This window comes from Stigmatopora argus, chromosome 21 (assembly GCF_051989625.1).
Source record: "Stigmatopora argus isolate UIUO_Sarg chromosome 21, RoL_Sarg_1.0, whole genome shotgun sequence".
NCBI classification, from domain to species: domain Eukaryota; kingdom Metazoa; phylum Chordata; class Actinopteri; order Syngnathiformes; family Syngnathidae; genus Stigmatopora; species Stigmatopora argus.
Window position 1 is genome coordinate 12716886 of NC_135407.1, and position 27156 is coordinate 12744041.

At 42.9% G+C, this 27156-nt stretch overlaps 2 protein-coding genes across 10 annotated transcripts in view; one reads left to right on the plus strand and one right to left on the minus strand.

The window, feature by feature from the left end:
• Positions 1-27156, minus strand: part of top2b (DNA topoisomerase II beta) — a 202255-nt gene that overhangs the window by 35600 nt on the left and 139499 nt on the right. For all 9 annotated transcript variants that reach the window (XM_077589955.1, XM_077589960.1, XM_077589959.1 and 6 more), the window contains 3 exons: positions 23202-23357; positions 10499-10582; positions 10145-10339 (listed from right to left, as the gene is read on the minus strand). In XM_077589955.1, the coding sequence (XP_077446081.1) occupies positions 10145-10339; positions 10499-10582; positions 23202-23357 (435 nt within the window). The remainder of the gene's footprint in view (positions 1-10144; positions 10340-10498; positions 10583-23201; positions 23358-27156) is intronic.
• Positions 17593-20438, plus strand: LOC144067470 (zinc finger MYM-type protein 1-like). The gene is made up of 3 exons (XM_077591278.1): positions 17593-19320; positions 19691-19867; positions 20274-20438. The coding sequence occupies exons 1-3, from the start codon at positions 17767-17769 to the stop codon at positions 20436-20438; spliced, it is 1896 nt and encodes a 631-aa protein (XP_077447404.1). The 5' UTR covers positions 17593-17766.

Consider the following 27156-nt stretch of genomic DNA (forward strand, 5'->3'; position numbering starts at 1 on the left):
AAAAAAACTCACTTGTGCCTGTCACTCCTTGCTCAGGGACATCTTACCTAGGGCGCTGCCGTCTTATCTAGTTAAACGTACTCTGACTGCCCAGACGCAAGTAGCGTTGATACATCTGTTCATAGCGTTTACCATGTCAGCACATCCCAATAAATATTAAGGCTGATCAAAGGTCTTGCGGTCGATCGTTAAAACATCAGCCTTGATACCTGCATAATGTGTATCTCAGGGGTGCTCAAACTTTTTTGCTCAAAGATCTACTTTTCACGGGCCCCTGACAAAGCTCAGCATTATATATATGCTGATGATATACCTCATGCAGCAGGACCCAAAATAGTGTAGGCAGGTAGTAATCATGCTTGGACTCATGGTGGCGAAAACACAAATAATAATTAACTTTTTGTTGTTGTTGTAATTACCCGTGTCATGTTTAACGGTGTCGGCTGCGACAAAGTTGAACTCAGGATGCAGGGAAAAAGGTGGCGAAAATTGCTGGTGCAAAACGTAGGCTTTTAATGAAAAAAATGGTGAATACAAAAGTGATAAAATAAACCAGGAACACGCACACCAACAAAAAGGGCAAAAACATGACTTAGTGAATGGGACACACAAGGTAATGGTAGCAATCAGGTGTGACCAGACGTTTGGTCGCCCGGACCCAAACGTCCGGCGACCAAACGTCCGAGTACCAAACAACACGGTCTAAGCATCAATCAAAGCCAACAATGGCCCTGAGCAGTTTCACTGAGCGGACGTGTGAGTGTATAAGTGTGTATGTACATGAGTTGTCCCCTTAGGAAGGGACGTCAAGTTCTCCAACAAAACACAATATAGGTCACATAAAAGTACGGGAAATTTGGAGCTAATAATCAATAGGGCATTAAGTATGACAAAATAATAATTCAAAGTTTGTATTTAGGGATTTTGAGCAACAATTTTAAATGGTATTTATCAATAAAATCCGGGCGACCAAACGTCCGAGTACCGCAATCAGTGGTGTGCCGTCAGGGCCTTCAAAGCCTTCTCTGCTGGCCCAAGAAATATCTGAATCACAGACTGATGTTTATTTTATTTTGTCCATGAATACTTCATAAATAATTCCAAATTGTCTGTTAGCTTCCTTTCATTGTTTTTCCCCCTGGTTGCACTGCTTCCAGATGTGTGTTTTCATATTGAAGCATTTAACCAATCACATGTCAGCCATTATTTGTTGCCAGGGTCAGAAATCTGCCTCAAGGCCTTCACAATCAGTTCTGCAGGCTCTGCAGCATTAAACAAGTGTCGATAAGACTGTTGCTTTAACCTATCAGAATTCGATTTGGTGTCACCAAGGCCTTCTCGCAGGCGTAGGGATACTTCATTGCCTTCTCGCAGGCGTAGGGATATGTCATCACTATCACCAACTATGATTGGTTAGTGATAGAGTGGACGAGCCAGAGCTACCAAACTGTATCTGGAGCGAGCTGCACAAGCAAATATATTGTTGTGTTAATTTAATAGCGGTTTTGTCAACCCGCAATGGCTGTAGGAGAAGAAATTGATTTGTTTGCAGATTTACTGTCAAAGCCATTTTCAAGACGGACTTTTCAAGAAAAAAAAGCTGGACATCATTAAGACAGGTCGGACAACTCCAAAGCAAGCAAGCCTGTCACAACGAACACTTTCAGCACTAAATCAAATAAAAACATATGCCAGAAATACCTTTGCCTTTTCAGCATTAGCTTCGATGGCGATAGAAAAGGAGGAAAGAAAGGAGGATGGATATTGTGTACAGTTAAAAATGATTTTTGGTGAGTAAAATATGGCTACATTCCTACATAATATTTCAATTGTATTTCAATTATTATTGATTGGATTGGATAACTTTATTCATCCCGTATTCGGGGAATTTCATTGTGACAGTAGGAAGATGGTGAGAATGCAGATACAGGAAAGGCTTAGTTACAAGTTAGACAGTACAGTCGGAAAGGCCGCAGAACAACAAAGCAAAAGCACAGAGTACAAAGCAAAGCAAAATAAATGGAATCATTAAGAATCACCAAACAAATCATTAAGACAGAAAAGCAGCAAAAACACAAAACGAGCAAGAGTGGACGGAGCTACCGCCACCGGCTGCCATCTTGGTTGCGGACTCAAGAAAAAGATGTTGTAAAGATGATTTTTTTATGTCTCGCAGCTGTAGCTGCAGTAGAGGTTTTATAGCCATAAAATAGTTTTTGAGGGTTGGATTGAATCTGACTGTGAAATATAGAATGTATTTCTCATGTATTCATGTATATATATATATATATATATATATATATATATATATATATATATATATATATATATATATATATATATATATATATATATATATATATATATATATATATATATATATATATATAAATATATATATATATATATATATATATATATAAATAATGTAGTCACTAGAATAGAATTTTTCTGACACCTACAGGTCAAGGCCTGCCCACGGCCAAGCCATCTCACATCAGTATGTATTATGTAATGGTAATTTAAAAGTCTGGGAACGCATCATCTTGCCTGCACTTGGCAATAAATCCATTCACATGCCCAATCATTGCAGGTCCTCCATCTGTGGTGATAGACACCAATTTGTACAGTGGGAACTGAGTTTTCACCATAAAGTCTGAAATGTCCTCTCCTCGCGTCTGTTCTTTCATGGGAAGTACTGTTAATGGTTCTTCTTTTGCGGTCATATCACTAAACATCATACAAATGAAAATGCACATCTCGGCTATGTCACCCACATCCGTAGATTCATCCAACTGCAGTGAGAAACACTCACACTCCGATGTCCTTCCACATTTGCCACGTTAAATCCTCAGCCATGGCTTCACGGCGACGTATAACGTATGTCTTGACAGCTGCAGAGCTTTGATTGAAGATAATATCTCTGCTTTATTTTTAAAGTCCCGGAACAATCAGTCAGCTGCTTCAACGAATGCCTCTTTTAGCATCTCTCCGTCTTGGAAAAACTTGTTGTTTTTAACGATGGCGTGACTCACACGGAATGATGCTTCGGTGGCGGCTTTCGCTTTTGAAGTATGTTGTGTGAAAAATGACTGCTGTCCGGACAACTGGGATTTTAGTTCGTTAACCTTTCTCTTTCTCAGCTCGCTTTTCGGCAGGAGGTCAGTGTCGTATTTTACATGAACAGGGGTAATTCGCTGACTATCTTACCACCGTTGTTTGCGCATGCGCATGGACAGTTGTCATCTGATTGGTTGCCCTGTATGTCAATCAAGTAACGGGATTGATGATAGAGCGACATTGTAAATTCTGCCTCCATTAGCGCTGTTGTTTGCGCTTGATTGGTCACCAAAATGTCAAGTTCAGTTGTTGTCACATCTATGTGGAGAAGTCGAGGCGAGGTTACTAAGGAATAGGACCCAATTGCGGGGAAGCAGGCGAGGACGAAGGAAATAGTGCTCATACCAAAACTTTAATAACTTAGGCAGGATCTTACAAAATAACAAAGACTTAGGAATCGAAACACAACCAAACCAGATTAGGGAAAACGGGGAATCGAGGAACAAGGTAATGTAGATACAGGGCAAGGGAAATAAGGCAGACGATCCAACAATGACATTACAATCAGTGGGGTTTAAATAGACACAACAGGAATTAATTTTGAATCACGCGCAGCTGCGCGGGCACAACGGCAAGGCAGGAGGGACAAACAAGAGTAGGGAAAAGGCAACGGGAAAAACAATAACAGTTGTCGTCTTACTGGCTGCGCCCTGTATATTAACAATCAAGTGACGGGATGAATGATAGGCTGATATTTTTTAATGTCACGCCGCGTTTGACCAGTACTACCTCTGCGATTGACGTTATGAGCACCCCTCTGTGTATCTCATGCTATTATTGCACCCAGAGACTTGGTGAACCGTATACCGCTATGGACACACTTCCTGGTTGTGCCTATGTTACTTCCTTTTTGAAAGAAAATGATTGTACATTTGTGATTATGAAATAAAACAAATTCCGTTTGATTTTTTCTTTTCATTTCTTGTTCGAAAGTGACAACTATTGCAGTAATATGAACCATCAAAAAAATTGAGATATTTTGACATTAGAAGCAATTTCGCCGCCACAACATTTTAAACTTCTGATAAGAAAATTGTAATTCATTAAAAAGCATCAGGTTCTCTTCAAGGTACTTATTACTTTTTCCAAATTGAATAATTAGATATTTTATATCTATCGATCGATCGAAAAGACAGCGATGAACGTCAATGGCGTACCGGCAAACATTGCCCGAAAATGGGGTAAAATCCAGCCGAAACAGCATTGAGTGATTAAATACAAATACTGGAGCATTTCAGACATTACAACCGGGCCCTGGGGGTGATTTTCCCGGGAAAAAGACAGCGATAAACGGCGGTGCATCCATATACGTCCATTCGCGCAAGGGCCAAAATTGCATGAAAATGGGGTAAAATCAGCACTTATTGATTAAATACAAATACTGGAGCTTTTCAGACATTACAACCGGGCCCTGGGGGTGATTTCCCCGGGAAAAAGACAGCGATAAACGTCGACACGTCCATATGCGTCCATATACGTCCATACGCAAAAGGGCCCAAACTGCACGAAAATGGGGTAAAATCAGCACTTATTGATTAAATACAAATACAGTGGTACCTCGTCATACGACCGTTCGTCATACGGAATGCTCGTCTTACGGGGGAAATTTCGATCGAATAATTCGCCCGTGATGCGGTCAAAATTTCATGATGCGACCAAGCCAGGTCGCCATGGCATTTTTTTTGGCATATATTTCGTGTATAACAATATTTACGAGCACCGGATGAGCTATTCAGACCAGGAAACGCACAACGCGCATGCGCGTTGAAAAGAGGGCTTTCTGGGTAATGAAGTATACTCGTGCTCGCAAAAGCATCCCCGGTAGCAACTCTATCATAGGCGCCGTTCGAGGGGATGCGAACACAGATGCTACAAGCTAAAAGGAGCCGCTAGCCAGCGCCCCCGAAGCTCCCATAAGCAACGGGGCGATCGCTGATAAAAGACTCTGCTCGTTGGCTGCTCATAAGAACATCGGGGGCACTGGCTCGCTACAGCATCCCCGGTAGCAACTCTATCATAGGCGCCGTTCGAGGGGATGCGAACACAGATGCTACAAGCTAAAAGGGAGCCGCTAGCCAGCGCCCCCGAAGCTCCCATGAGCAGCGGGGCGATCGCTGATAAGACTGCTGCTCGTTGGCAAGTGGCCGTGCGTTCTCCGATTGTGAGGACATTTGTGTGCATCATTTTCGGAATATTTTGAAGGGAATAGTACGACAGCAAACAGCCCATGGATAGCGAACGTGAGGGTGGAGTGTTTGTTCTGTTTGTGCGTCTCTCTCTCCCCTCGGCGAAATCCACCCAATTTTAGTTAGATTAAACACTTTATTTCTATTAAACCACTCGTTATTTATTACTTTGTCAATATATGGCGAATTATAAGAAATAAAACATTTTTTTCAATCCAATATCCTGTTTTTGGTGTTTTTTTCAGAGAGTTGGAACGAATTAATTTGTTTCCCATTCATTTCAATGGGAAACTTTACCTCGAGTTACGAGTATCTTGTCATACGAGCTCAGTCCCGGAACGGATTAAGCTCGTATCTCGAGGTACCACTGTACTGGAGCTTTTGAGACATTACAACCGGGCCTTGGGGGTGATTTCCCCGGGAAAAAGACAGCGATAAACGTCGACGCGTCCATATACATCCATACGCGAAAGGGCCAAAAGTGCACTAAAATGGGGTAAAATCCACTTCCTAGCAGCATTTAGTGATGAAATACAAACACTGGAGCTTAAATACAAACACTGGAGCTTTTCAGATATCAGAACCGGGCCCATTATTGAAAGATTATTTAGGAATATAGCCATATTTTACTCACCAAAAATCATTTTTAACTGTACACAATATCCATCCTCCTTTCTTTCTTCCTTCTTTTATATCGCCATCGAAGCTAATGCTGAAAGTCGAGCCTGTCCTGTCGTATTTCTGGCATAGTCCGTCATGAAAATGGCTTTAAATCAACACAACAATATATTTGCTTGTGTAGCTAGCTCCAGATACAGTTTGGTAGCTCTGGCTAATCACTACCCAATCATAGTTGGTGAAAGCGATGACGTATCCCTACGTCTGCGACAAGGCAATGACGTATTCCTACGCCTACGAGAATGCATTGTGGTGTTGCCAACTCGAAATCTGATTGGTTAAAGCAACAGTCTTATCGACGCTTGTTTAATGCAGCAGAGCCCGCAGAACAGATTGTGAAGGCCTTGAGGCAGATTTCTGACAACAAATAATGGCTGAAATGTGATTGGTTAAATGCTTCAATATGAAAACACACATCTGGAAGCAGTGCAACCAGGGGGAAAAGCAATGAAAGGAAGCTAACAGATAATTTGGAATTATTTAATAAGTATTCATGGACAATATAATTAACATCAGTCTGTGATTCAGATATTTCATGGGCCAGCAGAGAAGGCCTTGAAGGCCCTGACGGCACACCACTGATTGCTACCATTACCTTGTGTGTCCCATTCACTAAGTCATGTTTTTTGCCCTTTTTGTTGGTGTGCGTGTTCCTGGTTTATTTTGTCACTTTTGTATTCACCATTTTTGTCATTAAAAGCCTACGTTTTTCACCAGCAATTTTTGGCACCTTTTCCCCTGCATCCTGAGTTCAACATAGTCGCAGCCGACACTGTTAAACATGACACAGGTAATTAAAAAAAATGTTAATAGTTGATTATTATTTGTGTTTTCGCCATCGTGAGTCCAAGCATAATTACTACCTGCATACACTATTTTGGGTCCTACTGCATGAGGTATATCATAATAATAATAATAATCGGACATAGGCCCTGTCGTCATTATCACAACACAAAAGCCTACTTGTCATCACACGCAGAAACTGCGTGTGACGAAATTGATGGTGCTTCTCCATAAGCTACGTTTAATCGGCAGAAGACCTATAGCATATATATAACTGCTGAGCTTTGTCAGGGGCCCGTGAAAAAAAGATCTTTGAGCAAAAAAGTTTGAGCACCCCTGAGATACACATTATGCAGGTATCAAGGCTGATGTTTTAACGATCGACCGCAAGACCTTTGATCAGCCTTAACATTTATTGGGATGTGCTGACATGGTAAACGCTACAAACAGATGTATCAACGCTATTTGCGTCTGGGCAGTCAGAGCACGTTTAACTAGGTAAGACGGCGGCGCCCTAGGTAAGATGTCCCTGAGCAAGGAGTGACAGGCACAAATGAGTTTTTTTCACGTTTTTTCCTTGAATTCTTCAATTATAAACGTCAAAATAATTTTTGTTTAGCGTTTTATCTGTTTATCTTTTCTCTATTTTGAAATACATGACGGTATCGGCCGCATTGTCTTGCATTATCGCGTTTCGTCTTTGTCACTTGGCAATTTCGTGCATGTCGTCTTTTTATGCGCATATAAGCCCTACCCTCGATTCAGTCATCTTTTTTTGTACAACAAATGCGGCTTATATGCGAGTACATACGGTAATTAGCCCCCATTCCACAATAAAAACACTCCATGCCTCCCAATTCCTAGGGAAATTATGCCTATTCTAAAATCAATTATTTTTTCCAAACAAACCAGCTACTATTTGCCTAATTGTTTGAATGAATCCCATTTGTGCCTTGTTCTTTTCATGTTCGATATCATTAAAACCCAAATATTTCTTAATATTTAAGATCTAATTTGCAAATCACCCCGATATTGTTGACCTACCCAAGGTGAAATCACTGGCTGAATTCCTCCTGCAACCGACTCGCCTCACCCCCACCAGGGAGACGATATTTACGTAAAATAGGAGCCATACCCCGTAGCCCATAGCAAACACACATCTGGAAGCAGTGCAACCAGGGGGAAAAGCAATGAAAGGAAGCTAACAGACAATTTGTAATTATTTAATAAGTATTGATGGACAAAATATAATATATGATTCAGATATTTCTTAAGCCAGCAGAGAAGGCTTTGAAGGCCCTGTCGGCTCGCCACATATATATATATATATATATATATATATATACATATATATATATATATATATATATATATATATATATATATATATATATATATATATATATATATATATATATATATATATATATCACATCGGCCTCACAGCTCTTGGGTCCTGGGTTTGAATCCAGGTCACGTCCACCTGTGTGGAGTTTGCATGTTCTGCCTGCGTGGGTTTACTCCGGGTACTCTGGTTTCCTCCCACATTCCAAAAACATGCATGGTAGGCTGTTTGGACACTCTAAATTGCCCCTATGTATGGGTGTGAGTGTGCTTGGTTGTCCGTCTCCTTGTGCCCTGCGATTGGCTGGCCACCGATTCAGGGTGTCCACCGCCTCTGGCCTGAAGACAGCTGGGATTGGCTCCAGCACCCCCCGTAACCCTAATGAGGATAAAGTGGTTCAGAAAATGAGATTGAGATTTTATCCCTTGCTGGGAAATAAATATTTGCTTATCCTGAACAAAGCTGTGTCGAGGCGTTTGAGTACTAGCGCAACGAATAACATGCAGAATTTATAGAAATGAGATTGTGAACGTGTTTGACCCACATGAACTTGTTTTTGATTACGCTCAATTCCAAACACAGTCAAAACCAACTCAATCGTCCCAGTTGCTTTAACGACGCCTCCCTTTGGAGTTGGGACATCCAACTAATCAAGGGTTCTGAATTAAATAAAAGTTGTCAAAAAGAAATGTAAGATGAGAACGCCATATGGGAATTGTGACAAGCAGTCCACGGTGACAGTTTTCCTTGCAAGTCTGTTATTTCTGCATGTTTTTATGGTTGTCTAAACGGCAAACCAAACATTTATGCAACGGATTTCACTGACGATGAGAAAGCAGCCAATCAAAATGTTTTTTCATTCATGTGACTTAAGTTGCCGAAACCTTCCTCAACCTCCAGTCAAAGTCAAATGTGTTCCGGGACTGAGCTCATATGTCGTTTTACTCGTATCTCAAATGAACGTTTCCCATTGAAATGAACTAAAAACTAATTAATTTGTTCCAAAAAACACCAAAAACAGAATATTGGATTTTTTTTTTATTTGTTCTAATTCACCATCTATTAACAGAGTAACAAATAACTAGTGGTTATGATTTAATAGTACTAAAATTATACAGATTTCGCGGAGGAGACAGAGAGGGAAGAGATAGAGATAGAGATAGAGAGACATTTTGCACGGCAATGCGCTCGTAACATTACATAAACAAATCTAAATGAACTTGGATTACGATAGACACTCAAAAATGTAATCTAACCTTACATTAAGCTTAATTCTAATTCTGTTTTACTATTTGCCCCGCCTCCACCCTGACTTTCAGCTGCAGCTAAAAGGAACCTAGCAAAGGTTGTTTGCTTTTGTCTTCCCTTCAAAATATTCTGAAAATGATGCACACAAATGTCCTCACAATAAGATAACGCACGACCACTTGCCAACGAGAAGTAGAATGCTCCTCTCGTTTTACGATCAAGTTACGCCATTCTGCACTGACTAAGGGGGAAAAACACTGAAAAAATGCTAGTGCTCGTATTGACATTACACGAGGGAGTTGCGGGGAGAGAGACAGGGCCCATGATGTTCTTATGAGCAGCTCGAGTGTGCTCGTGTATCAAAATTTGTCTTGTATCTCAAGATAAATATTTTCTCGAAATTTTACTCGTATCTCAATTTACTCGTATGTCGGGGCACTCGTATGTGGAGGTATTACTATAATAAAAAGTGGGTGTGGCACCGTATTAAGTGGTTAGTACTTCCGCCTCATTGTTCTGAGAGTGAGGGTTCAATCCCACCCTCGTTACTGGCCTTCCTGTGTGGAGTTTGCATGTGCCCCCCATGCCTGCGTGGGTTTCTCTCAATATTAGTTTCCCCCACATCCCAAATTAGGCATGGTAGGCTGATTGAACACAAATTTTCCGTAAGTATGAGCATGTGCATGTGTGGTTGTTAGTCTCCATGTGATCTGCGATTGGCTGTATGTACCCAGCCTATTGTTAGCCATAGAAAATGAATAATAATAAAGGTATTTCTACATACCTTCTTCTTCTTGGTCAGTTTCTTGTTTAGATCACATTTTAGTGGGTGAGATGGAGGATCCACCCTTCGTCCAAATGGTGATGGCATGGTCTCCTGTAGATTCATCTTCTTTGCTTTGGGTTTACCAATTTTCCCCTTTACAAGTTTGATCACTTTACCTAAATTTTGCTCTTCCCTCTCAAGTGCCTCCAATTTCTGATGAAAATAGAACAGAATGTAAAAAAAAACCCGTCAAAAATCAAGAAGAGGCAAATACATTATCACTGGACTCTATAGCAGCCTGTAATGGAAATATTTGTAGTCGTGGAGGATGTGGGTTAGAATAGGTGGGCTTTGTTCTGTAACAACACTTACATCTAACTCGTCTATGAAAACTGCCAAATCCTCCTTCCAAAGATCTTCAGAAGATTTCTCCTGGATATTCTGAAGCTCTCTCGTCTGCACAAAAAAAGAATAATAAAATGAATTAATGACATACATCAACAACTCTCTTTCGGCAGTTGTACATCGCTAAACTCCCACATTTAAGATCCACTTCCATGGATTTTCCTTTGTTGACAATAACAGAGGCCAAACGTTTTCTGTAACTCTTCCCAAGCTTTTCACACACTGTTGCTGGTATTTTGGCCCATTCCTCCATGCAGATCTCCTCTAGAGCAGTGATGTTTTGGGGCTGTCATTGGGCAACACGGACTTTCAACTCCCTCCACAGATTTTCTGTGCGGTTGAGATCTGGAAACTGGCTAGGCCACTCCAGGACCTTGAAATGCTTCTTACGAAGCCACTCCTTTGTTGCCCTGACTGTGTGTTTGGGATCATTGTCATGATGAAAGACCCAGTCACGTCTCATCTGGTGTCCTTCGACAGCTCTTTCGTCTTGGCCATAGTGGAGTTTGGAGTATGAGAGACTGAGGTTGTGGACAGGTTTCTTTTAACCGATAATGAGTTAAAACAGATGCTATTAATACAGGTAACGAGTAGACCTCGTTAGAAGAAGTTAGACCTATTTGACAGCCAGAAATATTGCTTGTTTGTAGGTGATCAAATACTAATATTCTCCACTCTAATTTGGAAACAAATTCTTTAAAAATAAAACAATGTGATTTTCTGTTTATTTTTTTCCACATTCTGTCTCCCATGGTTGGAGTTTACCCATCTTGACAATTACAGGCCTCTCTAATATTTTCAAGTAGGAGAACTTGCACAATTGGTGGTTGACTAAATACTTATTTGTCCCACTGTATGTATTTCAGTGGCGGGCCGTCAGGGCCTTCTCTGCTGGCCTAAGAAATATCTGAATCATATTATATTTTGTCCATCAATACTTATTATTCCAAATGGTCTGTTAGCTTCCTTTCATTGCTTTTCCCCCTGGTTGCACTGCTTCCAGATGTGTTTTTCATATTGAAGCATTTAACCAATCACATTTCAGCCGTTATTTGTTGCCAGATCAGATCTGCCTCAAAGCCTTCACAATCAGTTCTGCGGGGTCTGCTGCATTAAACAAGACTGTGGCTTTTAACCAATCAGATTTCGAGTTGGCAACCCCACAATGAATTTTCATAGGTGTTAGCATTTTGCTGGCTAGGATACTTCATTGCTTTCACCAACTATGATTGGCTAGTAGGCGGGCGAAAGCCTGGATGTGGAGGCAGCCAGAGATCGCAAACTCCACCCACAATGGCTGACAGATTTGGTTGCAGATTTGTTCACAAAGCTATTTTCCAGACGGACTTTTCCAGAAAAAAAATGGACATCATTAAGAAAGGGCGGTCAACTCCGAAGCTAGCAAGCCTGTTACAGCCGGGAGAATGGTGTGTGCGCCACTTTCATTGCGCTAACTTAGCTGCAAAAACAAATATATTGTTGTTTTTATTTAAAGTCATTTTCAAGACGGACTATGTCGGAAATATGACAGGACAGGCTCAACTTTCATCATTAGCTTCGATGGCGATAGAAAAGAAGGAATAAAGAAAGGAGGATGGATATTGTGTACAGTTAAAAATGATTTTTGGTGAGTATAATATGGCTATATTCCTAAATAATATTTCAATTGTGGGCCCGGTTCTGATTTCTGAAAAGCTCCAGTGTTTTTATTTAAGCTCCAGTGTTTGTATTTAATCACTAAATGCTGCTAGTATGTGGATTTTACCCCAGTTAATTTTTTGCCGTTTTGCCATTGACGTCCATCGCTGTCTTTTCGCGAGGAAATTACCACCCTGGCCTGGTTGTAATGTCTCAAAAGCTCCAGTATTTGTATTCAATCAATAAATGCTGCTAGGAAGTGGATTTTACCTAATTTTAGTGCATTTTTTGTCATTTCACATATGGACGTATCGATGTTCATTGCTGTCTTTTTACCGGGGAAATTATACTCCAGGCCCGGTTCTGATGTCTAAAAAGCTCCAGTATTTGTATTTAATCAATAAATGCTGTTTTCGGCTGGATTTTACCCCATTTTCGGGCAATGTTTGCCCGTATGCCATTGACGCTCATCGCTGTTTTTTCCCGGGAAAATCGTCCCCCTGGCCTGGTTTTAATGTCTGAACAGCTCCAGTATTTGTATTTAATCATGAACTGCTGCTAGGAAGTGGATTTTACCCCATTTTTGTGCATTGATTTATTGATTATTTTTTATGTGTCGCAGCTCTAGCTGCAGTAGAGGTTTTATAGCCATAAAATAGTTTTTGAGGGTTGGATTGATACGTTGAAGGCGCTATGAGAAAATGCACCGACCGCCACTGATGTATTTTATCCTATCACAGACATTTGGATCGCTCCCAATGTTAGTTTTTCTCTGTTTTGACTGACAAATAGGCTTCAGGACAGTTTTTTCCCCACATCCATCAGACATCTAAACTCGCGCTAACATACACACATTCCCTTCTGCGGCATATGCATAGATGTTTGGTTGGTGATCTGCCTCCTACTAGCTGACTTGAAGGAAGGTAAGTGGCAGACAGTGTGCGGTAATCGAGAGGTAAGCGACCTGTATGTAATCGAGAGGTAAGCGACCGGTATCCACAACAGCGGAATGACAAATTACAAGTCCGTAACTTACACTTATTTAGGTCTTTTGCCGATTAAACGTAGCTTATGGAGAAGCACCATCAATTTCGTCACACGCAGTTTCTGCGTGTGATGACAAGTAGGCTTTTTTGTGTTGTGGTAATGACGACATGGCCTATGTCCGATTATTATTATTATTATTATTATTATTTCTTCCAATCAATGAGGGCATTCTCAAAGTAGCAAGAATATTTAACCCAAAGCAGCCTGAGATTGTTGACAGCAGAGTTGTATTTCTCTTCTCATACATTACATAAAGTTGAACAATTTATTCTCAGCTTTATCTCTGTCATTTATCGGTAGCTTACATGGACCTAGCCTGATTTAGCACATGTAACCACAATTTAGTACATGTCTTACATCTCTGTAAGTACTAATTTAGTAAAAGTTTACCTACACATCTACCATGTTCCTCTCTAAGAATATCTGAGACCAGACATTCGGACATCTGCTGAACCAACAAACCTTTGCGTAACCAAAGACTGTCTGGACAAACTTTCAGAAAACTCATCTGCATGCTGCATCCTAATCAGTGTCTTGATCTGACTCTAGTCCGTTGTCGTAATAGATTTAAGTGGGTAAATTCTTAGAGTTGATAGCGTCTGGCATGTTGGAGAGGTGTTTTCTTCAAGGATAAATCTCGGTTCACACTTTTCAGGTCGGATGGCAAACTGTATTTTGCCGTAATGGTGAGCGTTTTTTGTATGGCAATGTTATGAATTGTGTTGTATATGGTGGCATCAGGGTTATGCTATGGTATGATACTGTATTTTCACACTTAGAGGGCACACTTAAAAGTCAAGTTTTGTTTCTAAATTGCATGGGGCAACCAATCAGTCAGTGCACCTTGTTTATGCATTAAATTAAATTCCTGATTTTGGGTTTTTTTGCATATTTATTACACACAAAGGTTTCAGATCATCAAACCAATTTTAGTGTGACACAGGGAGAACTCAAGGAAATAGAAAATGCAGTTTCTAAATGATTTTATTTACCAAGGCAGAAAAAAAGTACAAACTTGTCTGGCCCTCTGTGGAAAAGTAATTGGGACCTGAATAACGGGTTGTGCCAACTTTGGCAGCAATAACTGAAATCAAGGGTTACGATAATTTGTGATGAGTCTTTCACAACGCTTTGGAGGAATTTTGGTCCAATCCTTTTTTGGAGAATTGTTTCAATTCTGCAATATTAGAGGATTTTCTAGCAAGAACAGCCTTCTTGTGATCATACCACAGCATTTCAATAGGATTTGAATCTGGATTTTGACTTGGCCACTTCAAGACCTTAACTTAGTTTTTTTGTCATTCAGAGGTGGACATACTGGTGTGCCTTGGATCATTGTCATGCTACATGCTCCAAGAGCGCTGGAATTTGAGCACACAAACTGAGGGCCAGACGTTCTTCAAAAATTTCAGGTATTCTTCCATCAATTACAGCAAGTTGTCCTGGTTCTGAGGCAGAAAGCAGCCCCAGACCATCACACTGCCACCACCATGATTCACTGTTGTTATAATGTTCTTTTGATGAAATGCTGTGCCATTTTTTTGCCAAACGTAACGGGCCGCACACTTTCCAATAAGTTGAACTTTTGACTCATCAGTCCACAGACTGTTCTTCCAAAAGTGTGGAGGTTCATCAAAATGTTTTTTGGCAAACGTAAGGTGAGCATTTATGTTCTTTTTGAACAGCAATGGTTTTTGCCTTGGAACTCATCCATCGATGCCAGCTTTGGACAGTGTTTTTTTAATAGAAACGTAATAAACACTGACCTTAACTAAGGCCTGCAAGGCCTGCAGTGCTTTCACTGTTTTTCTAGGTTCTTTTGTGACCTTCTGGGTGAGTCGTCGCGCTCTTGGAGTAATTTTAGTTGGCCGACCACTCCGGGGGAAGGTTTGCCACTGTTCCCAGTTCTCTCCATTTGTGGAAAAAAAACTGAAAATACACCTGCAACGGCACCCTTTCAGGCGGTGCATCCTATAGGTGTGAAAATACGGTATGTATTAGAACAAAGAGCGCGTGCAGTTTATATTGATGGAATTTTGTATGTAGAGATCCCATGATCAAGGACTCTGAGGCTCATTATTGTCCCATACATCAACATCATACATCAAAAATGTCCGAAATGGGAAAGGGGAACCAAATGCGAACACGAAAGCAACAGTTTGCTGAGCACTGGGCAGACACGCCCACAGGAACAGAGTTCATAAGCAGGCGAGTTGTCAGAAGAGCAGGTTTGCTTGAGCAGGATATGTCAAACGCAAAGCGGCAGCTCTGTCGCTCTTATTGGTTTTTCATGTTTTACAGCCCTTCTATCTTTTTTAATTAGATTTTAATATTTCTTAATACATTTCTTTTTACTTTACTTTGTACTTTATACTTTTTACTTGAATGTTTTTACAACTGTCTTTGTTCTGTTAGCCTGGCTTTTTTCTGCTTTCTGCTACTTCTTTTTTGGAACCATTCAGCGTGCCTGCGCTGTCATACACATGGGACTAGCTGTTAAAATACGCAGCAGAAGGAGCAACACCTCAATACCACTGGAAATTCGGAGCTGGACAAAAGTGCCGGGAGAAGAAGCAACACTTCTGACCAACCATTCCATCATGGGATAAGATGGAAGAGCTGTCGGCGCTTACCAGGCCGGAAACGGAGTCGAGGGCCTCTTCTCTGCTACTGTTGTCTTCAGCTCCAGACTACTGAGGAACTGTGCGGATAAGCTTGGAAGAGTGACTCTGCATATTCTCTACTTCGTTCCGGTACTCGGATGATTCGCCTAAAGACGTTTCGCCGACGGACGTTTGACAGATGGACAGGTCGCCGAATGGACGTTCCACCGAACGGAGGTTTCGCGGAAACGGGATTCGCGCGCTCGCCCCGCCCCGCCCCGGATCGTGTGTGTACAAGTTTTTCAATCTCGGCCCGTGGGCCATATACGGCCCGTTAGGATTTTTAATCCGGCCCGCCGCCGGCGTTGTCCAAATTATAGTAAAAATCAATGATTCATTTCCCTTTGCCGCTCATCACTCTCAATTTATTAGTCTACCGTCAATGGCAGCTCTTATAAGCACTCTTGGGCGGGCATGTCAGCCCGGGAATAAGCACTCTTGGGCGGGCATGTCAGCCCAGGAATAAGCACTCTTGGGCGTGTAGATGTAGCAGAACCGAGCCGTGAAATGACAGCAATCAGGTTAAATACATCATAAAACAGCATTTAATGATCAAATACAAATACTGGAGCTCTTTGGACATTAGAACCGAGCCTAGGGAAGTGAATTCCTCGGTAAAATGTCGAGATGATGTCGCGATAAGGCAAAAAAAACGTCTATATATGACCATTCGCCAAACGGCTCAAAATGCGTTTAATGATTAAATACAAATACTAGTATTGTATTTACAAATACTAGTATTGTATATACAAATACTAGTATTTGTATTTAATCATTAAACGCTGTTTTCGGCTGGATTTGAGAGCATTTTGAGCCGTTTGGCGAATGGCCCTGTTCTTAAAATGGCCAAATGGCCGACAAGCGACGACGTCTAGCTCCGTTGCCTCACAACGCGCATCGGATATCGAGTCTGTATACACGATCCCTATGGGAATACCAAGCACAAAAAAAGGAAAACGACGAAGAATATGTGAATTTCCTTTGTCTTCTTTTAAATAAAATACTAGTATTGTATATACAAATACTTGTATTTGTATTTAATCATTAAACGCTGTTTTCGGCTGGATTTGACCGAATTTGAGAGCATTTTGACCCGATTGGCGAATGGTCGTATATAGATGTTTTTTTGCCTTATCGCGACATCATCGCGACATTTTACCGAGGAAATCACTTCCCTGAGCTTGGTTCTAATGTCTAAAGAGCTCCAGTATTTGTATTTGATCATTAAATGCTGTTTTAGGATGTATTTAACCTGATTGCTGTCATTTCACGGCTCGGTTCTGCTACATCTGCCCGCCCAAGAGTGCTTATTCCCGGGCTGACATGCCCGCCCAAGAGTGTTTATTCCCGGGCTGCCATTGACGGTAGACTAATAAATTGAGAGTGATGAGCGGCAAAGGGAAATGAATCATTGATTTTTACTATAATTTGGACAACGCCGGCGGCGGGCCGGATTAAAAACCCTAACGGGCCGTATATGGCCCACGGGCCGAGGTTGAAAAACTTGTACACTCACGATCCGGGGGCGGGGCGAGCGCGCAAATCCCGTTTCGGAGAAACTTCCGTCCGGCCGAACCTCCGCAGGAAAACAAATGGATTCGGTTGCAGATTTGCTGGCAAAGCCATTTTCCAGACAGACTTTTCCAGAAAAAAACAGACATCATTATGAAAGGGCGGTCAACTCTGAAGCAAGCAAGCCTGTTACAGCCGGGAAAAGGGTGTGTTCGGACCTTTCAGTGCGCTAACTACGAGCACTATCCCTGGCTCACGGTCTCCGATGAACACTGCAAATTATATTGCTGGGAGTGCTTGTTATTTGCCACCAATCGACATGGTGTTTGGAGCAACAGTGGATTTGCAAATTTGTCTTGTTTAACCAAAGCAGCAATGAGACACCAAAGCTCTGCCGGACACTTACAAGCAACGGTCCGCTCCAAAACTTTTGGAGATTCTCGAGTGGAGTTACAATTCAATGAGCAAGTGCGCACGGAAACGGAGCGCCACAACGAAAAGGTAAAAAAAAATAGGGAAATCTTAAAAAGTTTGATAGACTGTGTCATTTTTTGGGGCAAGCACAAACTTTCATTTCGGGGACACGATGAAAGCGCTGCCTCCCCAAACAAAGGAAATTATGTGGAACTTCTTTCTCTCATTGCTGAGAAAAACACGGATTTACATTACCACCTGTCCACTAATAAAGTATTTAGTGGCACGTCGGGCAGAATACAAAACGACCTGATCACTGCTATTGCTGAAGTGATGGAGGAAGAGATCAGAAGCGTGGTGGATGAGACGACAGACGCGAGTAATGCAGCACAGCTCGCACTGGTTCTGCGTTACGTCAGGGGCAAAGGTGTCAAGGAGCGGTTCGTCAGATTTGAAAATGTTACCGGTGGGAAGCGAGCCGATGACATTGCAGGTCTCATCATTCAATTTTTGGTGGAAAATGAATGTCTGGGTAAAGTCGTGGCACAGTGTTATGACGGTGCAGCGGTCATGTCTTCTGGATTAAATGGGGTGCAGGCTCAAGTTAGGGAGAGAGCACCATTAGCTTTATTCATTCACTGCTATGCCCATCGGCTCAATTTAGTACTGACTCAGGGGGCCTCAAAGCTTAAAGAATGCAAGATATTTTTTGCTCACCTGAATGGCTTTGTTGCATTTTTTTCGAGATCGCCTCGACGCACACAGCTGCTGGACGAAATCTGCCAGCGGTGTCTGCCCCGTGTGGCACCAACACGGTGGCAGTACGCATCCAGAGTGGTCAATACAGTATTTGAGAAGAGAGCTGCTCTAAAGGAACTGTTTCATCACATCCTGGAGCATCATGACGAGTACGACGAGGAGTCTGTGCGGTGTGCTGATGGATTTAAAGCACGTCTGGATGATTTTGAATTTTGTTTTTTGCTTCACACATTTGATGGCATTTTTGAGCATTCTGACGTGCTTTTTTCAATACTACAGAACCACAAACTGGATGTACAGTTTTGTCTTGCAAGAGTAAAGGAGTTTTGGGACACAGTTGAACGCGAGAGGAGCCGATATGAGGAAATCTACGAGGCCACCGAACACAGCGCGGGTGCTCCAAGCGCACGAAGAGGTCAAGTGCAAGATTCTCGCGTGCACTACCAACAACTTCACGATAGGATTCTGGACAATATTATTTGCCAGACGCGGACCAGATTTCAAGACCACGAAAGACTGATGTTTCTCTCCCTTCTCGACTCGCAGATGTTTCAGGAATACCAGGAAACTTTCCCACATGCAGCCTTCTCCACCTTAACGCAAAGCCACGGAACACTTTTCGATCTGCCTCGGCTAAGAACAGAACTGATTGTTATGTATGCCATGGATGATTTTGCAGGAACATCTCCCACTGATCTCCTTGACTTCCTTCAGCAGAAAAATCTGAGTGAGAGCATGGGGCAGCTTTACACATTAGTGTGTGATGGATTTTGTGTATAAATAAAAATAATTTTTGTTGAGTAAAATGTCTATTTTCCGGAATAATATTTAAATTTTTGAGGTTATTATTGATTCTTTTTATGTGTCGAAGCTCTAGCTGCATTAAAGGTGTTATAGACATAAAATACTTATTGAGGGTTGGATTGATTCACACGTAGCACTACTGAAGGCCCAGGTGTGAAATGCACGGCTCGCCACTGACTACTAGTGTCCATCGGCGGGTTCTAGGATTGTCGCCACGACAGGCATTGGACACCTTGCCGCCACACCTCTGATCAGCCGCAAATAGAGGCACAATGACTCAATGTCCCCCACCTCTCCCTGGACATGAGAGATGTTCTGTCAGAGTTGGGAGTTGAAACCCCATCTGACGGGGGACTCTGCCAGGCAGACTCTCACAAAATGTTTGGATCTGACGGGCTGGACCAGCACCTTCTCCACCAATGGCACCAACTCACCACCAGTTGGTGATCGGATGAAAACTCTGCCCCTCTCTTTACCTGAGTGTCCAAGACATGCAGCTGTAAGTCTGATGACACAACTACAAAGTCACTTATTGAACTGCGGTCTAGAGTGTCCTGCTGCCAAGTGCGCATATGGACACCTTTATGCTTGAACATTGTGTTCATTACTGACAATTCACGCAGAAGTCCCAATCAAACGATGGCGACCTCGATGTATGCCGAACATTCCTTGTACAATCCAGTTTGGTGTTCAGACAACATCTCACGTACAACACCAATCGAGTCAAGATTGCTTTCCTGATCGGCTGTCTTTGCAGTGAGGCCCTGTCGTGGGAAAGTGCCGATTGGGAGCGGGGCTCAGCTATGTGCTCTTCTTAAGCAGACTTTACGGGACAGATGCGTAAGATGTTCGATCACCTTGTGTGCGTCAGAGAGGCGGCAAGACGTTTGATGTCTCTCCAACAGAGAATCCAAAGCGTGGTGGAATATTCTGTGAGGTTTCGCACACTAGCCGCAAAGAAGGTTTTCAACGACAGTGGTCTCCAGGAAGTAATTATTGGTGTCCTAAGCAAATCACTGAAGGAGGAGTTGGCCCCCAATGAGCGGCTGGCTCCCTGGATGCACTCGTGACTATGGCCATACGGATAGAATGTCGACTCCGGAAACGGCAACAGCGAGATAGCTAGCTTGTGAGCCCCCCACACACACACAAATTCCAGCGGGCACTTCTGGCATCTCCTCCGGCTGCGGTAACCTCGCCCACCGTAGTGACGTCAGAGCTGATGAAGCTTGGTCGCGCCAGGCTCTCAGCAGAGGTGTGCTCCCATGGTTTCCGCTCGACTTCATGCTTTTACCCCGGTGAGAAGGGGATGACCCTTCTCACCGGGGTAAAAGCATGAGTCTTACGGGTGTGCCCGGTTCGCCAAGTAAAAGTGAGGGCTTACCAATAGAGAGGGGAGGTGTTGGTGAGCCTCGCTGCTAATCAATCCTCCCGTCATCTCCTGCTGCCGGCCTCTCTCTCCCTAGTGGGCCAGATGCATTGACCGCTCTGTTGTATAGCAACTGGGCATCAGGACTCCTCCATTGAATGCCCCTTTGAAGACCACCACACTCAACAGCCCAGGAACACCCATAGTTCTGGGCTTTCTGTGGCTCAAATAACACAAACCGGTCAGGCCCCAAGGTGACAGCTTGGAATCCAGCTTGCTACACTAGGTGTTCCCAGTTGGCCCATGTGCCCAGAAGGTATTTTCCTAGGCCAACCCTCACGGTTCTAGCTACGGTTTTTAGCAAGGACCATGCAACAGCACTTCCTCCTCACCACCTCTATCACTGTGCCATTGATCTCTTGTCGGGTGCCTCTCTCTGCGCTGGTCCTGTTCCACTCCATTTGGGGCAGAATTCTTCTTTGTTGGGAGGAAGGATGGGGCCTAGACCCAGCGTCGACTACCTGGTTCTCAACACCATCACCGTCAGGAATAGGTACCCTCTGGCTCTCATTGTCTCAGCATTTGCTCCGCTTCATGGGGCTCACATCTTCACGAAGTTGGCTCTCCATAGCGTCTACCACCTGATTCACATCTGGGAGGGAGATGAATGGAAGACTGTCTTTATCACTCGTCTGGACCATTTTGCGTACCTGGTGATGCCATTCGGTGTCTGCAATGGACCTGGGGTGTTCCAGGTGCTCGTCAATGACATCCTTTGGGAAATGCGAGACCGGTTTGTTTTTGTTTATTCTGAGGTTCTGTCAAATGCCAATGGAGCACAAGCAGAACATGCAGCAGGTGCTTTAATGTTCTTGAGAACCGCCTTTACATGAAGGCTGAGAAGTGTGAATTCCATGTCTCACAGACCACCTTTCTCGGATTCGTTGCGGCTATCGGGAAACTACGAATGTATCCTGCGAAGATGACGGCCGTCGCTCAGGAGCCCAGGCCACGAAATTCCTGTTCCGCTGGTCGGAGGCGTTGGAGACCTCTTTCTGTGACCTAAGAACCACTTTATATCAGCTCTTGTGCTTGCCCACCCGGATCCCACATTGTAGTACATTGTGGAGGAGGATGCCCTCTGAGTTGGGAGCAGGCGCCCTCCTCTCACAAACCCGACCGAGCAGGGGACAAGAAGATGCGGCCCTGTGCTTTTTACTCCCATAGGCTTACCCAGGCCTGGCGCAATTACGGCATTGGAGACCGTGAATTGCTGGTGGTGAATTTGGCCTTGGAGGAATGGCGTCATCACCTTGAAGGGGCATGTCATTCGTATCTGGTTTGGACTGACCAGAAGAACTCAGAATACCTCAAGTCACCTCACAGGCTGAATGGAATGGGCCCACACCTTTCACCTGACCTGCCACCAGGGAGTCACCTGCACACTGGCAGTGTTGCGCCAATGATTCTGGTGTCCAACAATGAGGGGAAATTCCTGCTCCTTTGTATCCGCCTGACACGTGTGTGCCCGTTGTAAGTCCTCCACCAACCTGAGGTCAAGTCTGCTCCTTCACTGCTGACCCTTGGTACCAAAGGCCTCCAAACATCTCGCGGCAACACAGTCATACTAATGATAGTTGACAGCTTTTCCGGGGCTGCACATTTTGTCGCCCTCTGCAAGCTCCCCTCAGGCCAGAAGACTGTCAATTTACTAATACAACATGTGTTCCGTCTGCAGGGAATTCCTGCCGACATTGTCTTGGACCGGGCTCCCCAATTCATCTCCCATATCTGCAATGGCGCTCCGCTCTGCTGATCTTACTTGGACTACTTTATTACTTATTTCTTAATAATTTATTTATTATTTATAGATTATTTATTTGTCTGTTTATTTGTTGTTGTTTTTGCACTTTGTACTGATAGCTTTAAATTGCATTGTACCATAATAAGAATAATATCATTCAATTCATTCATTCATCTTCCATACTGCCCATTCTCGAAAGGTCAAAAGGGGTTGCTGGAGCCTAACCCAGCTGTCTTCAGGCGAAAGGCAGACTAGACCCTAGAATGGTCGCCAGTCAGCCGTAGGGCACATAGCGAGACAAACGACCATCCGCACCCCAATCACACCCCCACAAGCGGGAATTGAGCCCACGCCTGCCCACACCAAAGTCAGGCAAGTGATCCTCTACACCACGGGGCGGCACATTCAGTTCAATTCAATTAATATTGGAGATGCTTTCTTTTGTCAGTGAGACGTTGCATTCAAATTTATTTTTATATCATTAGTGCCTTTTAATCACGGTAAATGCTCTCCTGCCGCACACATCGCCACCATGTGCCTGTTGGCCCTCGGTAGACAAAGATGACGGGAATACATTAGGGCTGCAATGGAATTATTTGGGTGACTGTTTTTTTGTGTCCAATATTGTGATGCCTAAGAGAAAGGCAAAAAAAAACAAACCTTTTGGTCTCTTTGTTTCAGGAGCTCCTCCACTTTCTCTTTTGTCAAACACAAGAGAGGCATGTTAAGGATGTAATTAAAATTTGGGCCTGCTGAAGTGCCAGAGTGCAATGAGCTGTCGCTGTCATTTCCATCATGGTCATCTCCATCTTGAGGCTAGGAGAGACAGAAAAGGGTCCTTAAAAAATACAATGTACTTGAACTTTCAGGTAACAAGAGATTATCACCTGAATTGGTTGCTAGTTGATCACAGGGAACAAGGAGACAAACAACTAATCACCCTCACTTTCATACCCTATTTTGAGAGATGTGGGAGGAAACCAGAGTACTCGGGATCAAAACCCATGCAAGCAGGAAAGCCCACACATCAAGGAGCCTGGGATTAAAACCTAAATCTTGGAGCTGTCATGTGGATGTGCTGAAAACTCATCCTCAGTGCAGGCAACACAGGACGGTCGAGATATCAAATTTTAGTGGTCTATAAGGATGTTGTCTCATAAATTTTTGGTGATATGTGATAATATTGTAAAAATGAAATTAGACTAATTTAACCCCTAATGAAATATCATATTCTCATAATCCACCCATATAAATTCAATAAATCCTAAATCATGAATAAAACAAATATATTAAGAATAAGAAGAAAAAAAATCATCAACGAATAAAATGTCATTTGAAAGCTAGTTTAGCGGTAAATATAAAAGAGGTAAAAACCCTAATTTGATTTTTGGTCTGTGCTTATTAGACCCCATTAAAGCATCAAAATGATAGTCATGTGAAGTGTGCATGAAACCAAATTATTTAATGTTTTACCAACCATATGTTTAATTCCGGTCACTTGAAAGCTATCTTAGAGTAGAATCTGAAAAATGTGAGAGTAACTGTAGACATCTGCATTTATGAGGAGCATGACATGCTCTTATATTGAAATGTTGAAAGGGCGATGTTAGCGTGCTAGCCGCTAACAATTAGCTTAAAACATTGTACATTATGTGACGTACACCACTCCATATATGTGGCATCTGTTGTAGACATTTTTTGCATTGTTTTATAAATGCTATAAACAGCGGAGTGTTCATATTTGAAGTGCCACCTTTTAACCCCAAAGATTGTGTTTTGGACGAGAGGGTAGCATCCCTCCGTTTTCGGGTGGGGGCCGGGACCTGACTGTTGTCTGTGCATATGCACCAAACAGCAGTTCAGAATACTCACCCTTTTTGGAGTCCTTGGAGGGAGTGCTGGGGAGTGCCCCTTCGGGGGACTACCTCGTTCTGCTGGGGGACTTCAATGCTCACGTGGGCAATGACAGTGAGACCTGGAGGGGAGTGATTGGGAAGAACGCCCCCCCGATCGGAACCCAAGTGGTGTTCTATTGTTGGATTTCTGCGCTCGTCGTGGATTGACAATAATGGACACCATGTTCAAGCATAAGGGCGTCCATTATAGGAGTTCGCCCAACCATTCTACATGTGCTTTGTGGACCTGGAGAAGGCGGTCGGCCGTGTCCCCAAGGGAGTCTTATGGGGGTATAGTAATACCTTGACATACGAGTACCCTGACATTTTGACAATTTGAGATACGACAAAAATTCCGAGCAAATATTTACCTTGAGATACGAGATGAATTTTGAGATACGAGCATTCAAGACAACCAGCCCGGCCTCGAGAGGCTCTTTATGATTTCAGCGCAGTCTTTCTCGGCGCATCTCCCTTGTGCAAAGATCTCTATGAGCACTGGGCGGAGCGTTGAATTTATTCTGTGTTTTTTTGCGTTAGTCAGTGCAGAATTAAGGGAAACACAATGAAATCCTATACATACTTAAAAAAAAGTTTTAATTTCGATCATTGCACCGGCTTGCTTTGGATCCATTGTGTTTGGATTGGATAACTTCATTCATCCCATATTCGGGAAATTTCGTTGTCATAGTAGCAAGGGGGTGAGGATGCAGAAATAGGAAAGGCATTTTAGACATAAATAGATATAGTAATAAGTGGGTTAATAAATAAATACATGAAAAAATATATAAATAAATAAGCGTGTTGCTGATATATATATACACACACATACATATATACATTAGCACACATATATATACATATAGATGTACATGCATGCATACGGTAGGTCTTAACACACAGCCATGATGGACATCATCCTGGTCTGCATCCTCCGCTCTCCCACTTCCTCCACAGAGTCCAAAGGACAGCCCAAAACAGAGCTGGCCCTCCTGACCAGCTTATTCAGCCTGTTCCTGTCCCTCTCTGTGCTCCCGCATCCCCAACAGAGCACTGCATAAAACACTGTAGTGCCACCACAGTGTCGTAGAAAGTCCTCAGCAGTGTCCTGCACACTCCAAAGGACCGTTTCCCTTAATTCTGAACTGACTGACGCAACAACAAAAAAACACGGAAAGAATGCAACGCTTCGCCCAGTGCTCGTAGAGATATTTGCATGAGAGAGATGCAGCGAGAAAGACGCTGAAATAATAAGCAGCTCTCGCAGCCTGGCCACATGGGTGTCTCTAATGCACCTTAAAATGTGTCAGGTATTTCAAGGTAAATATTTGCTCGGAATTGTACTCGTATCTCAAATTCCTCGTTGTGGCACTCGTATGTCGAGCTATTACTGTAGAGCAGGGGTCCCCAAACTTTTTCCTGTGAGGGCCACATAACCTTTCCCTTCTCTGATGGGGGGCCGGTGTCAGTTTGTAACAGAAAAAGTGTGACGATCGTAGGGGAGCTTAAAACATTTATTGTTTTCCAGAAAGCCACACAACCAAATAACCCTTTCCAGGTTCTTTACAGAAAAAAAGTCAGGAAACAAATAATAACACTATTAATGAAATAAATAATAACTAAATAACCCTCTCTGAGTTCTTCACAGAAAAAAACAGGAAATAAATAACACTATTTATGAAATAAATAATAACTCTCTCTGGGTTCTTCATAGAAAAAAAAAGACATGGAACATTAACTTTCTGTTGTGCCATGCACAATCTTCTCCCTTTGCTCTGAAGTTTATGCACGACACCACAACCGTCATTACAGAATCCCACGTCAACATTTTGCAGCACAGTGCTTGCTGGTGAATTCGGCAGTGGACTCGTGGCGGGGCGGTGAGACCCCTTTTTTCCAACTCCCGGTTCATGCGTCCCATTATTAGACCGCGAGTTTCGGCCACCTTGCTAGGAGCCCCGTCAGTCGTGATGCTAGCTAGCTTTGACCAGTCCAGGTCCAACTTCTCCATGGTTTGGCACACTTCGTCAAAAATATCCTCTCCCGTTGTAGTCCCTTTGAGACTTTGGAGGGCTGCCAGATCCTAGCAAATCTCAAAGTTTGCGCTAACTCCACGAATAAAAAGGAGCAGTTGCGCTGTCTTGCACGTCCGTGCTTTCATCCAGTGCTAATGAAAAAAAGTCAAATTCTTTTGTCTTCTGCTGCAGCTGGGCATATATATTACTCCCGATTTCTTCAACGCGTCTGGTCATTGTACTCACCGACAGACTTACGGCATTAAATACATCTTTCTTCTCGGGACACACTTCCTCCACGACAACATCCATACATTTCTTAAAGAACTCTCCATCAGTGAAAGGCTTACCGTTGCTTGCTATCAGTTTAGCAACCCGAAAGCTGGCCCGAACGGATGCCTGGTTCAGCTGAGCTTGGCGTAGAAATGTAGTCTGCTGAGATAATAGTCCAACTTTTAGCTTTGAGAGTTTGTCTGCTCGTATTTGGCCTTGCACGCTATCGTACTTGTCTTTGTGACGGGATTCATAGTGCCGGCGAAGATTGTATTCTTTGAATACTGCCACCGTCTCTTGACAGATGAGACAAACAGCCTTTTCTTTACATTGAACAAAAAAATAATTGTTTGTCCACTGCAGGTTAAATACCCTGCATTCTGAATCAATTTTTCTCTTAACTAACCTTTTTGCCATTATTCCGTTCTCGAA